The sequence below is a fragment of the Suricata suricatta genome, chromosome X (assembly GCF_006229205.1).
Source record: "Suricata suricatta isolate VVHF042 chromosome X, meerkat_22Aug2017_6uvM2_HiC, whole genome shotgun sequence".
Classification (NCBI taxonomy): Eukaryota; Metazoa; Chordata; class Mammalia; order Carnivora; family Herpestidae; genus Suricata; species Suricata suricatta.
The window spans coordinates 94,736,334-94,750,829 of NC_043717.1; the positions used below are offsets into that span (position 1 = coordinate 94,736,334).

Consider the following 14,496-nt stretch of genomic DNA (forward strand, 5'->3'; position numbering starts at 1 on the left):
GTGAGAAAGTATGCCTCCTGCATCCCGCATGGTGGCCTCTTGCCATGGGGCAGAAATTGGAGATCCTGCCTGGGACCACCTTCTAGCATCAAAGGGGACTCTCGGGTCCCTTCCTTGACCTTTGCTCGTGCTCTTTGGCCATGTTTCACCCTCTCTTTCTTATCCTTATTCAGCTCCTCCTGTCTTTGCCCTCCAGTAGGAGTTGAGTTCCTGCTCATGAGAAAGAATCGATAATGTTTCCATTGACCTGAGCTGGCAGATGGGCAACACCCTGGCATCGTAACGGTGGCAAGTTGGTGATTCCTGAGGTTCTTTGGCAGGAGAATGTCCAAATATAGACATCCGGTGCAGTATTGCTTGAAGTGTGAAATCCAGATGTAAGTTGCCATTCTGGCCTCCGATGGATAGAGAGCTGGTACTGAGGTTAGCATGGGTGTCAGACCTCGTGCCTCGGGAGAACACGGATCGAATCTTGTTTTGTTTTCTACCGTCTCCAGCATCCGGTACAGTATCTGACACGCAATAGGGACCCCGAACCTAGTTGTTGAATAAACAAGTGTTGAAGACGGCCACCTGCAGCTAAGAGTGAATGCGGCTGCTTCCTCTAAATCATGGCTTTCCTGATGCCAACCTTTGCGACCTGACCCAGAGCAAGTGCCAGGCCTGTCACACAGCAGTCCCTGGAGACGGGGGACAGAGAGCAAGCCTGAGACTGCAGCAGAGAGGCTTGGGGAACTGTTTCTCCATGCGGTTATGATTTCCTGGACCCGTGTCTCTGAGTTGGGGGAAGGGAGAATATTAATCACGTGACTGTACCTGAGCCACACCGAGGGGTTCTCTTTGGGCAAAGCCTTTTCAGCAAAGGGAACCTTGTAAAGGGAGATAGGAACTTTCTGGGGTACTTTTGGTTTCATGGTTTCATACGCAAGACCCTCTAAGACACTCGAAGATTTCTACGTGGAGATTACACACCAGGAGGGGGTTGGAAGGGCAGCTTTGACCGGGGCTGGGGGCCAGGACTGATACCAGCCAACAAGTGGGCAGGGAGGTACGGCCAGAGGACCTCACTGACGCCTGATGGGATTTTCTCCTGCTGAACTTTCAGGAAAAGCTGGGTGAGGAGGAGGAAAAACTCACCCAATGCACTTTTATTTGCGCATTTATTTTTTTTTTTCAAAGAAATCCATGCAAAGGGAAAGAGAAAGAGAGGGCCAGAGAGAGAAAGACACGGTAACCATGTTCTAGCAGCCAAACATACGAAAATACTTTGGCACAACTTGAGTGGTTTTTTTTCTTTGCAAAAAGACAATCTACACTACCACTAAAATTTACCTTCCTCAGAGATGCCATTTGATTTTCGAAAACATAACACGGGATTAGTCTTCTACTTAATGGCTGGAGGAGGTATACAAGATAAAAAAATAGAGAAAAAGAAGCAGGTGGGTCCCCTCCTAGGGGAGGCCCACAGGGTGCTGGAGGGCAGCACGCGGGCCGTGCACTAGGAAGTCAGCGCACCAGGAAGAAGAAACAGACCGCCAGGCTGGTTAGAACCTTCAGGGGGAAGTGGCCGCTCCCGAGGTTGTGCGAGGCCACTATCTCGTTGTCCTTCGGCTTCATGTGCTGCTTGTTTCCAGGCATGTCATCCACGTCCAGATCGTAAGCCAGTTCTGCCAAAAGGAAAGAAGAATGTGAAATACGGGATTACCGATCCATTGGCTGGAGGCTAGTGGTGGCCCCCACATTTGTGTGGATTGCTGGGGTGCCCCAGCTCTCGTGGAAAGGAAGGCTGCCAGGAGGTGGGGAGACAGTGGGTGGGGGGCCCCCAGCAGAAGGAAATGGCTAGAGGGGCTCTTTGCAGAAGTCGCACCGACGGTGAGAAGCTGACCGCTTCCCTCCGCCCTTTGGCTCCACTCAGACCCGAGGCGGCACATTGGTGCTTTGTAACATGTCCCCCCAGGCAAGGCTGTGCTCGAAGGTCGCTTTCCGGTATTAAAATGGAAGGTGCCAGGTGGGTGACTACGTGTGTGCCCTTGTGTGTATATGGGTCAGAGGGGTGGGAGACGTTGTAGACCCCCGGTGTGCCTTTCCTGGGCCCTGGGCCCTGGGCCCCATAGATTTTCTCCCGGGACACTTGCTTGAATTAGAGTCGAGACAGCGTAGTTTGCCATTAAAAGTTGTTTTCTTTTCCCCAAATATTTCTTCTTTGATCTTTGTGGTCTTTTCATGGCATCCCTTAAAACACACACACACACACACACACACACACACACACACACACACACACAGCAAAACCAATCTAATGCATAGGATTTAAACTGACACCAAGCAGAGACCAAGGAGAGGCTGGTGGGTAAGGGCTTTCCTTCTTTGACCCCCACCATTTATGCAATATGTTCATGATTCTGAAAAGAACCTGGGATGTTGGCCTTGGCCTAATTCGAACATCCCTCAGAAGGCAAACCTAAGTAGATAGTGGCACATCAGGAAATTCAAGACGGCCAGCCCTGGGCCAGAGGTCAGTTGCTTTCAGATTTGTTTCTCCAGACTTAGAACTCATTTCTACTCCTTTGGCTTTTCTGGACTCGGTTGCCAATGTGGCTATTTCAATAGCTTGGGAAGGTGACGTGATGTGAGTGCCCTGAGTGGCCACCTGTCCTGTGGCCAGCGGAGCTGGAAAGATCCCTTGGGGACACAGAGACGCAGAACAGGCACAGAGGAAATGATTGGGATTCTACAGGGGGAAGGAAGGAAGGGGAAGGAAGAGATCCTCTTACAAGGGATGAAACACTCACTGAAGTCACAGGAAGAAAGTGTGGGGACTCAGCCATGCAGGCCGCGTGCAGAGCAGCGCCCGGGACCGGGCCGCCCTGAAGCTGGCAATCCTTAGAGCAGGCAGCAAGGTCAAGGTGATCAAAGCCAGGGGGGATTACACAGCCTGCAACTCTCCTCTCTCTCCGAAAGGGCTACTGTAGTCTCTAAGGCCACCAGCAATGGTGAGAAAACCAACTGACTGGCCTCAATTGAAAAAAAGGTAACATGCTCCGCATTAGATGATACAGCAAAGTTTCTTTAATTGTACGCATTTGATTACCGCACAGATCGACTTTTCCTGTCTTAGTTTACTAGTTACATTTCTTAATGCCTAACAGTCCATATCTTTTGCCTTTTTATCTGACAAGTATTAAGATTTTTCCTGTTAATTTGAATATATGTTTTATTGAAGCCTTTGCCTATCATATTTGATACAAATCATGTTTCTATTTTGTTGTTAAGTACACTTGTTTTTCATTGCCATACAAAGAAACCATGTCCTAACTTTCCACGTTTTCCATGTATATGAATCTGACTCCATTCTGCTTCCCTAAAGCGGAGAAAGTTTTTCGCCTTGAGTGCCAGGAAGAATTCAAATCCAATTATCCAGAGAACCCTCTTACCCAGGGAAAAGCGACTCGCCAGACTATAATCTGGATTCCCTCTCCCTGTAAAATAAATACATGCAAAGAAAATAAAAAGAAGAAAAGAACAAAGAGCAGTGCTCTGTTTGGAGGTCCGACGTCTTTCTCTGAAAGCTGAACTATGCAGAGCACACAGGCAAGGCCGAGGTCAGCACGGACTTGGGTCACGATCGGATTTCACCAAAGCTGACAACACATATGGCTCTATCTGTTGAAAGCCCAGCCTTGAGTCTCGAGACAACTTCTCAACTTAAACACAGGGGACTATTTTTAGGGTTGACCTGAACGACAGAACTCTTAGCCTTGCTTCCAGATCCCTTTTCCGGATATTCCTTTTGCCCCAAGTCAAGATGAAACAACATCTATTAATGTTACCACTGGGCCCCTGTGCTATTTATCTTGCTCTTCAAATAATCTTGCGAACACTGAACAAGTTTCATGTACTGGAGCAGTTACGGTACGCCCAGCGGATGCCAAGTCTCGTAGTTTCTAATCTCCTGTGCCACCAAACACCTCGTTTGTTACTTCTATCTCTTGGACCCTTTGTTTCGAAATTATAAAAATGACTATAAGTTATTGAGTCCTTGTTGTGTGCCAGGCACTGTACTAAGTTATATCTTATTTAATTTAACCTCTTCATCAGTGTTGCAAGGTACCAATATGATTCCCATTTTACGGATGAGGCAGTGCCAACCCAGGTTACTTTTTTTTTTGCCCATCTGTGCACAGCTGGTCAGTGACCGAGGTGCTGTTTGAACATAGATCTGACCCTGAAACCTCATATGAAGCTATACTAGCTCTTGAACAATGTTGTATGTCAATTAGACTGTAGTGATTAAGTAGCAATGGATTTTTTTCTTGAAAAAAAATACACTTTAATTAAGAAAATATATACTGCCAAAGAGACCTTCTCAAAAGCAGGAGAAAAGTCTGTGTTTCCACATAAAAGTGATCACATACTTGTTTGAGTAGCATTATTAAGCTCTGTGAAATCCTAAAAAGAGCTCTGTGGTTGGGGACCAAGAATGGGAATTATGTCACTTGTGCTTCCCGGAAGAAATCAGCAATGATGGTCAGGTCTGTTCGATATCCCAAGCACAAAGTGGGCCTGAGTCTTCCACCTCCAAAGGGCCCCCAGGATTATCCGGGATACCATCGTGTGCTCCCGAAGCTGTGGCTCCAGGATCGTGAGGCTCCCCATTTAACAGCAGCAACCCGGGGGCTGGACTTCCATGGCTCCCCTTGACGGGAGTCTCACCAAACACACACTCGGGGCCTGGGCCACCATCATGGAGATAAGTGAGGAAGGGGACCGCTTAGCATGATAATGAAGCATTTGTAGGAGAGATGGGAAACAGGGCTTTAGTCAAAGATAAATGTGGACATCCCTGGATGGGGGAAATATAATCCAGTTTAATTCAACAAATTTAAAGGTAGCCTACAAGGCCCCAAGCCTTGAGCTAGAAGGTTGGAGGAAGACTTAGTGCCTGCCTTTAGGGATCCTGCCCTCTGGCAAGGAAAACAGACTCCGAGACAAACCAACTAGGTACTTGGCAGAAGGTAGTGAGGCAGAGACAGAGGCACTAGCAGAATACCACCGGGAGAGAAATCTCCTAATAGAACGATGTGGGAAGACTTCTCAGAAAACTGGGATATAGTCTACACCACAAAGGATGGATGGAACCACGGCAGAGCTGAATGAAACAGTTATTCATTTCAGGCAGGGGGATCCACTTGAGCAGAACCGTCAGTTCAGAGAGTGCATGCAGGTAGGGCATGCTCAGGGGGAGCGTGCGGCCTCTCCGATGGGAGGGAACACAGTGCACATTGCTGTGCTGTGTGCGTGCGCTGCAGGGTGGCTGATGAGAGGAGGCAGGAAGGACGCGCAAGGGCCACATCACGATGGACCGGTAATGCTAAGACTTTACTCCGTGCGCAACAGGGAGCCACTGAAGGTTTTTGAAAGTAAGAAAATCACAGTCTGCTGTTTTTTGAAAGATCATTGTTAACAGTTTGTAGGACAGCCCTAAGTGGGATAGACTGTTACACATCGTGTCTTAGAAAACACAGGAAGCCTCTGGAAAAAGTATCTGGGGATCAGCCAGTAGCAAATACAATTAGAAAAAAAAACCTACAAAAGAGCAGGGCACCTGGGTGGCTCAGTCAATTAAGCACCTGACTCTTGATCTCGGCTCAGGTCATGCTCTCATGGTTTGTGGGTTCAAGCCTCACATCAGGGCTTGCTTGGGATTCTCTCTCTTCCTCTTTCTCTGCCCTCCCCTGTGCGCACATGCATGCACTCTCTCTCGCTCTCAAAATAAATAAATTTAAACCTACAAAAGAGGTAAATCGACATCAAACCAAAACCTTCTCATTTTGTTACAAATTAGATCTATTATGAGAATCATTTAAGACCATTCTCTTTTAAAATTATTTTTTAATGCTTAATTATTTTTGAGACAGAGAGAGAACGAGTGGAGGAAGGGCAGAGAGAGACAGACAGACAGAATCCGAAGCAGGATCCAGGCTCTGAGCTGTCAGCACAGAGCCTGACGCAGGGCTCGAACCCACGAACTGCGAGATCATGACTTGAGCTGAAGTCAGATGCTCAACCAGCTGAGCCACTATATTAGTTACATACTATAAAATGCACACAAATTGTTTCTACCGTGCAATTGAATGTCAGTGAAACTTTTCAGGCCAGCAAGGGGTCTCATGCTAAATCCAGAAATAGGTTTCTATGCGTAATCAGTTGAACCAACCCCAGAGGGTAGAGCCCACAATGTGTACAAATTACGCACTCAGTCCTGACTCTCATTTTGTCTTCCTTAGTGCTGCAGAGTAGGTAATCTTCTTATTTATTTATTTATTTTAAGTAAACTCTACACCCAATGTGGGGTTTGAACTGCCAATCCCAGATCCAGAGTCCTGTGCTCTACTGACTGAGTCAGCCAGGCACCCCTAGATAATCCCTTTACAATCACTGTCAGTCATTTAGGTCTGAACTTTACCTTGAAAAGTTTTTCTGAGTTGGGCAAAGCACTCAGTGGGGAACCCTCCAGCCTTAGTTATTCAGAGTCGCCCAGTGGAGTTCCTAAGGAATGCTGTCCCCGCCCCCCCGCCCCCCCCCACTCCCAGAGTCCACAGCCCGGGCTCAGCCACTGTCTGTCTAGTTCTCCTTTGGCAACTCATTTCCCTCTACTCTGTCATTCCATCTGTCCAAATCAGGGTGTTGGACTGGATGAACTCTCCATTTCCTTCTAGTTTTATTTCTCTCAGATCCCCAGGCTCCCGGGGCCCATGAGGGACACAGTCTTCTGAAGGCTTCGACCCCCTCTCTACCCACACCAGCCACGTGGCCGTCCACAGCAGAAACTCCATAAGCAAGGAGGGTCCATAGGCTGCTGTTCTTAGGATGTGTTTTTCTGGTGATGTTCATCGGGTACCACATTCTGCATCCTCTTTCTACTTGAGCTGATTTAATCTTGAGTAAGAGATGCTGGCAATACATAAATCTGCGCTGGCCTGTTTTGGTTTCCTTTAAATCCAGGCATAACTTGCGCAGAAGCCAGCGCACACGAAGCTTTGGGGGAGAAGTGGCTGGACCTGGGGGCACCAAGCAGGGGTGCACAGGCAGCCACGGGAGATCTGTCAGCCAGTGGGACAAGCCCGCGGGCTCTCCCAAAGCTACAGCGGTCTTTGGGATGCAGATGCTCACCCGCGGACGGCAGGGGCATCAAGGAGAGCAGTGCACTGCTGCTGGGCCTCCCCCACACCAGCGGGCAGACCTCCCAGGGCAGCCTGGAAGGAGAGCTGCCATCAAAATACCAAGGGAAAGAACGCTGCGCTTGAGCCAAGCACGGGAGCTCCTTCCTTGCCAAGACCGCGCCAGCAGCCGGCTACATCCGGTCTTCTATTGCTCTCCGAGTGCTCTGCACTTGCTGGGGACGGTCGGCTCCCAAGGCATGACTGTGTACAGCCTTCAGTACGCTGCTCAGCAGACCCCCGGCACGAAAAGTGGGGCGGTCTCTGGACAAATCGGGTTCATCGCACTACTGCTCACTCCGCTGCCCATTCCCACAGACACCCTCGGGCACTGCCATTTGCTTCAGAATCCCGGACGGATCTCACTTTCCTCGCCCTCCCATCAACACCACCCTCCGTCCCGCCACTTCAACCCCCCTCTTTTCTGTGAACCTTCAGGTGTGAAATGACTACGTGGACTTGAAAGCAGAAGAAAGTGACTTTGTTAATGACCCCGGGGTCTCTGGGCATCTAGATTTTCTTCTTCATAGATCAGGCGAGGGGAAGCTGGCCCACTTGTGGCCTCTGATTTCTAATGGGCCTATTGGGACTCCTTCCAGAATGGGCCCATTTCACAATGTGCCTTCTTGACACGCAAGTGACCTGCCGATCTTGTGTGCAAAATGACTGTAAAATCTGGGAATAACCCAATGACCTCTCCTGGAAGAGGGCTGGACGATGAGATGCTTGCTGATTTCCTACAGCCAGTTCCAGCCGCAAACGTCCTCGGTCACAACGATAGGATGTGGAAAAGTCTGGTGGCTTCTGCATTAGGGTAGGTGTGGACTCTCTGATGATACGCTTCTGTTGCTTAGTCTAGAGTATGTGTCTCTTCAGGTTACACTGCCCTGGACTGTGGGTACATAAAGCCATGACATGCTTTTTTCGTAACGACACAGGACATCATATACTAAATCACGCAAGGCTGCGTGATGGAGTAGAAATGCACTATGCACAGGGCTCCTGGGGGGCTCGGTGGGCTGAGCATGCAGCTCTTGATTTTGGCTCAAGTCATGCTCTCACGGTTTTTGAGATGGAGCCCCACGTTGGGCTCTGTGCTGACAGCATGGAGCCTGCTTGAGACTCTCTGTCTGTCTGTCTGTCTCTCTCTCTGACGCTCCTCTGCTCACTCTCGCTCTCTCTCAAAAAGTAAATAAATATATAAAACAAGAAACATACTATTTGCAAACTGATTGAAGACTTTGTAAATTTTTTCACATTTACTAGGACCTTCAGGTTATGTCCAAGGTTGTCAGGACAGATGCTCCTTCTCCTCGCCAACGCAGGGGCACTGAGGTAGGAAGGGCTTAAGAGCCCTGTTAGGATCCTGGAGGCATCTGGGCTGTGTACGGTACTCAGAGCTGAACACTGATTCACATACCCTTAATTAATGACTGCAGGTAGACTTTTCTATGACAACTTCCTTGTCTAGAGGAACACCATGGTCACTGCCCTTCACTGGGACTCAGACCACTTAATTTACAAACACAAAACGGTTTTCAGGGGTTTTGATGACTACTAATGCTTCACTACTGCATTTAGCCATTAAGAAAGGAAGAAACAAAAATATCACTAATCCCTTTGGAAATTAAATCATTTTTCTATAGAATCATATTCTAACAGGGGCCACTACTATACCTATTTAGGTACATCATGAGTCAAGCCATACTCCCAGAAGCAGAACAAATGTGTCATAGAAACCCCAACAGTGTGAGTGGGCAGTGTGGGCGCTGGCCCTCCCACGCCAGTCCCAGAGTTACCGCCACCTTCCGCAGCAGTGCCCTGACTACCGCTCTCACGGCAGCAGATCCTTCTGACACAAGGCCGCCTGACAGCTCCCCGGGAATCACACCTCATCAAAGCCTTCCCCACAATACCTCACGCTCCTCCTTTCCAACCCGGGCCAGGCAAAATGGCTCCCGCAAAGAAGGGGGGGCGAGCGAGAAGAAGGGCCATTCTGCCGTCCGCGAGGTAGTGACCAGAGAATCCACCATCAACATTCACGAGCGCATCCATGGAGTGGGATTCAAGCAGCGTGCCCCGCGGGCACTCAAAGAGATCTGGAAATGTGCTATGAAGGAGATGGGAACCCCAGATGTGCGCACTGACACCAGGCTCAACAAAGCTGGCTGGGCCAAAGGGATAAGGAATGTTCCATACCGTATCCGTGTGCGGTTGTCCAGAAAACGTAACGAGGATGAAGAGTCACCAAACAAGCTCTATACGTTGGTTACCTATGTTCGTGTCACCACTTTCAAAAATCTACAGACCGTTAATGTGGATGAGAACTAATTGCTGATTGTCAAATAAAGGGATAAAACTGCCACACAAAAAAGCCTTCCCTTCCCACAGGAGAAAGTATATCATCCCACAGGACAGAGACGCTTCCTGCAAGCTCCAGGGGAAAAGAAGGCAAAGGAAGAGAACCTGGAAAGAGGGGAGGGGTAGCGTGGTCCGGTATTTATTGAGAGGCTGAGCAAAGTAAGGACTAAGGTGCAGCTACCGAATGTGTCAAGCAGATGGTTCCAGGAGTCAGCTGAGAGACGTTCAGTAAGGGGGTTGGGTGAAAAGCCAGACAGTGTTGAGTTGAGGAGGTGGTGGGAGGCACTGTGGGCTCACTGAATACTGCTCAGCCTTTGGAGAAGTTTGGGAGTGAGTGCAATGAGGCACCGTCAGGGTGACAATATCATGTCACAATACCTAACTCGTCTGTGCAACTACGTCTCATTAGAAGGTGCCTCCAGGGGCGCCTGGGTGGCTCAGTCGGTTAAGCGTCTAGCTTTGGCTCAGGTCATGATCTCGCGGTTCATGGGTTCGAGCCCTGCTGACAGTCCTGACAGCTCAGAGCCTGGAGCCTGCTTCGGATTCTGTGTCTCCCTCTCTCTCTCTGACCCTCCCCTGTTCCCACTGTCTCTCTCTCTCTCAAAAATAAATAAAGAACATAAAAAAAAAATTTTAGAAGGTGCCTCCAGAGTGCCAACTCAAGACAGCCTTCGTAAATGCCATATTCGTGTTATCCTTGCTATCCAGACAGCCTGTCCTAGGCGCCCAGATACCTGCGCACCAATGTTTGCAGCAGATTATTCACAATGGCCAAAAAGGGTGGAAGCAACCCAAGTGTCCATCAGTGGACGAATGAATGAAAAGTGGTGCATTCATACAATGGATATTATTTAGCCATCAAAAGTAACGAAGTGCTGGTACGCGCCACAGCATAGGTAAAACTCGAAAACATTACGCTGAGCGAAAGAAGCCAGTCACAAAGTACTACACAGTATATGACTCCATGATATGACATAGAAATAGGCAGAATAGGTAAATTTTAGGAAGAGTGGTAACAGTTACATAACATTTTGAATGTAATTAATGCCGCTGAATTGTATACTTAATAATTTACATATTATATGTATTTTACCATGATTAAAAAAAACTATAGAAACCAAAAGGCAGTGGCATTTGGGGCACATGCCAGTTCCTAAAGGGAGTGCACTGCTACTGTAGTATTTTACTTTGGAGAGGGGCGAGTGTGTGAACGTACCCTATACCCTAGCACTTGCCCCCCAATGGCACTCCTTCAGTCTCTTGAACAAGTCCAAAAGAATAAAATTGAATGGATAGTTAACACTACCCTAGAATAGCAGATGTGGCTCCTCCATTGGGAATGGAGAAAGAGGGGAATTCTCATCAAGGATTTCAATTGGAGATGAATTATTTACGAGAAATTTGTGTACAATCTCAGGTAAATTACATTTATTTTTGTGGCTCACATAGATGATGCTAAGTTGAAGCCATATTTTTAAAAAATCAATTAACAGATGCACTCTGTCCTCATTACTTAAAAAAAAACTTATGGTTTAGATTCACGGAGCTCTGTTTATAAAATAAATGTCAGGCGCGATGCAGCTATAGCGGGACGTGTCACTGGACATAGAAGGAAAACACAAAATGTCACTTATTGTAACCACATCCGATTGCTGGTGAGGTGACAGGAGTGTGAGGGAGTAGCCTTACAGTACTTCGGAGCCCGGGCTCCAAGGTGCTCGATGAAAGGCACCATGAGGTGCTTGGGGAAAGGCTTTAGACATACTTAGAAGGGAAAACCCAGGGGCGCCTGGGTGGCTCAGTCAGTTAAGCGTCCGACTTCAGCTTAGGTCATGATCTCACGGTTCGTGGGTTCGGGCCCCATGTCAGGTTCTGTGCTGACAGCTCAGAGCCTGGAGCCTGCTTCTGATTCTGTGTTTCCCTCTCTCTGTGTCTCCCCCATTCATGCTCTGTTTCTCTTTGTCTCAGTAATAAATATACATCAAAAAAATATTTAAAAAAAGAAGGGAAAATCCAAAGTTTTGTAATCTTCCATTTTTAATAAGCCATGGTGGATCTTACCAAAAATTGTACCTGAGAATTAAAATGTTTGCAAAGAAAATGATCAGGACAACAGCTGATGGGTCAAAATGGCTCAAGTCCCTGGAAACAGTCAGCCTGGAACACTGCAGGCCGGAAGTCAGCAGCAGGCAGGTGTCCTCATAAATGACAGAGGAAAAGCCTCCTGAAGTTGTTCCATCTGGATCTCTTCCTCAAAAACTCTCCAATTGTGAAGTGCCCCCATCATCCTCAATGGGATTTGGGGAACTGAGATTCTTTGCCCCTCAATTTACTTGGAAGAACACATCGTCATCCTGGCTCCATGGCCCTACCTTCCCATCTTTAGGTCTGGACCGTCAGTGAGCCCTGTTCTCCCGGCCGCACAGGCTCTCGCTCCTCTGTCCTTGGAAGCTGACCATTTCTCTCTTCCTTCAGCCCCTCTTCCCTTCCACACCCCCTGGTGGTCCTCAGCATCTCAGCGAAAGAAAACACCCATTCCAACCCAATGACCCAGTGCTGTCCAGGAAGGACTGTTCTGTTCTGTGACAGCAGGAACTAGAGAACATTCTTTTTGTTCAAATCATTTCTCTCTTCCTCACAAGCCTTTGATGGCTCCCTACTGGATGTGGGATCAAGTTCTATTTCCTTAGCATTTATGAACTTCTCCATCTCATCTTGTCTTGCTTTCTAGTTTCACCTGCCCATATATTTCTCCAAGTACCGTATAGTGTAGTCACACCATCTCACTCATCATTTGCTGGAAAAGGCAAGTTATTTGAAGTTTCCGTGTCTTTCTCCATGCTGTTTCCTTAGCCTGGGATGGTGTCTCGCTCTCTCTCTCTCTCCCCTACTCTCCCTTCCTCCCCCCACTCCCCCATGTTTTTCTCTCTCAGGTCTCAACTTACATGATACCTCTTCCAGGAAGCCTTCCCCTCTCGCCCCAGCCAAAATTAATCACTTTTCTCTCTGGCTATTAATTGGATTATATTTCTATTATAGCGTTCCTTTCACTTTGTCTCATAAGAAAGTTAGTTCCTGTCCTTAGCTAGACCATAACCCCTATTAAAGTAAGAAATGCATCTTTTTCCTCCTGGAAGCAGCCACGCACACTAGCGCAGATGCTCACACACATGCTTGGTTGGCAGACTGAATGAATGAACGCAGGAATCAATGGCTGCACGAACAGACACATTGTCCTCAGTCTACTGAGGGCTACTAGCTTGGCAGACACCCTTCCCTAAGACTCTGTCCCCACCAACAGATGATTCCGCTAGGGGAAAGGGTCCCACTGAGCCATGATGAAGACAGGACAAAGACAAGGCCAGTGGTGGGGGGCCCAGGGAGCAAATGGAAGGGCCAGACCCTGACCTCTAGATTCCAAAGCCCTTCCGACAACAGCCAGTTCTCATCACCCGCAGCGCCAGGTCACTGCGCTCAGGGTGGATGGGATCTACAAAGATTATTTTCTTATTCCCGTTTGCTGCCTGGAACTTGATGCCTGGCTATGTAAGCAGCTGACACCTGCCGGCATTCCGTGTGCCACGCTGGGCAGGAAGCAGGCTTTCTGGTGAGCGGCTTCCATTTATTTCTTGCTTGGAAACTTAATGGTTGGGTTCGAATACCTTTGATCCCAGCTTTGCCTCGAGGTCTACCCACCTGTGGGCCACACCTTGCCCTTTATATCACCACCAATGCCCAAGCCCAGGGGCTGCTGGTGATGGAGATGTCAGCGCCTAGCTGTGTGGCATCAAAACGTAGCTTCACCTTGCTTGGCTGTAACGGGATGAAGCTATAGGCCTTCGGTCTCTGCAGTCACACATGCCAGCACCCTCTTCCCTTGCAGAGGGCTGGGGGATGGCTGCCAGGAAAATACAGTTACGTGCTGGCAAGGGAAGAAATCCAGTTCTTCAACCTAAAAGTTCTATGTTTTCATTTTCCCCCTTTTCCACCTCTCGATTCACTTTGCTCTCTCTTCCCATTGCTCTTTAAACTCACTTCCTGTGTCCAAGTATTCTCTCCTCTTCGGTCTAGTCATCGCTCCACTACCCATGTCTCCTGCCTCCACCGTGCTGATTTCCATATCCTCAGGCAAAGGGTAAGGGTGAGATCCTCAGATGGGCTTTGAATCTTAAAGATGCTTTCCTGTTCCTTCCCAGGTTGACTTGAACCTCTCACCAGGGTTCCATTTGTGTAAGAAGCACTTCTAATATCCCCTTCCTTAACCTTTCAATCCCAGGTGATTATGGCTCAACACCATTTCTCTGGTCCTGCCTGACCCCCCAACGCATGTCTCCTCTATAATTTCCCTTCTCTATCTTAGAATCTTCTGGCTCCAGAGCCACGCCATTTTATCCTAAGTAATCACTACATGCAATGTGGGGCTCGAACTCTTGACCCTGAGATTAAGAGTCACACACTCCACGAAAGGAGTCAGCCAGGCGCCCCGCTATGCCATTTCAGTTACTGCTATTTCATGGCCTTGTCTTTCCCCTAACGGGAAAATGGTCTGGACTTCAATAAGGAACTTCCTAATAACTAGTGCAATCTGCACATTGCGCAGGCTGCCCTGGACAGCGAGCTCCATCCATCTATGCAGGCGGTCCCGGAGAGTGTGGACAGCTATTTGGTAGGGATATTGGTAAAGGGGTTCAAACACAGAATGAGGGTGAAGGTAAATAGCTTCCAGTGACCCTTCCAACCCTGAGGTTCTAGGATTTCATTCCTGTCTTTGGAGGTCTCGTGGCAGGGAAAAGGGTGAAGGGATAGGGCTAAAGTGACTTTTGCATTCCTCCCTTTGACACAGATACTCTGTGGAGAGGAATCTAAATAGACATCTTTGGAATCTCTCTCAAAGAAAGGGATGGTGTCTTTTTGG

The 14,496-nt window shown here is 48.3% G+C and overlaps 1 protein-coding gene and 1 pseudogene across 1 annotated transcript in view; one reads left to right on the forward strand and one right to left on the reverse strand.

Moving 5' to 3' along the window:
• Positions 1-1,151: 1,151 nt before the first annotated feature.
• Positions 1,152-14,496, reverse strand: part of GPC3 (glypican 3) — a 394,908-nt gene continuing 381,563 nt past the window's right edge. Inside the window, exon 7 of the mRNA XM_029929914.1 lies at positions 1,152-1,667. Within this exon, the coding sequence (XP_029785774.1) occupies positions 1,507-1,667 (161 nt within the window). The 3' untranslated portion in view covers positions 1,152-1,506. The remainder of the gene's footprint in view (positions 1,668-14,496) is intronic.
• LOC115283639 lies at positions 9,166-9,585 on the forward strand (annotated as a pseudogene).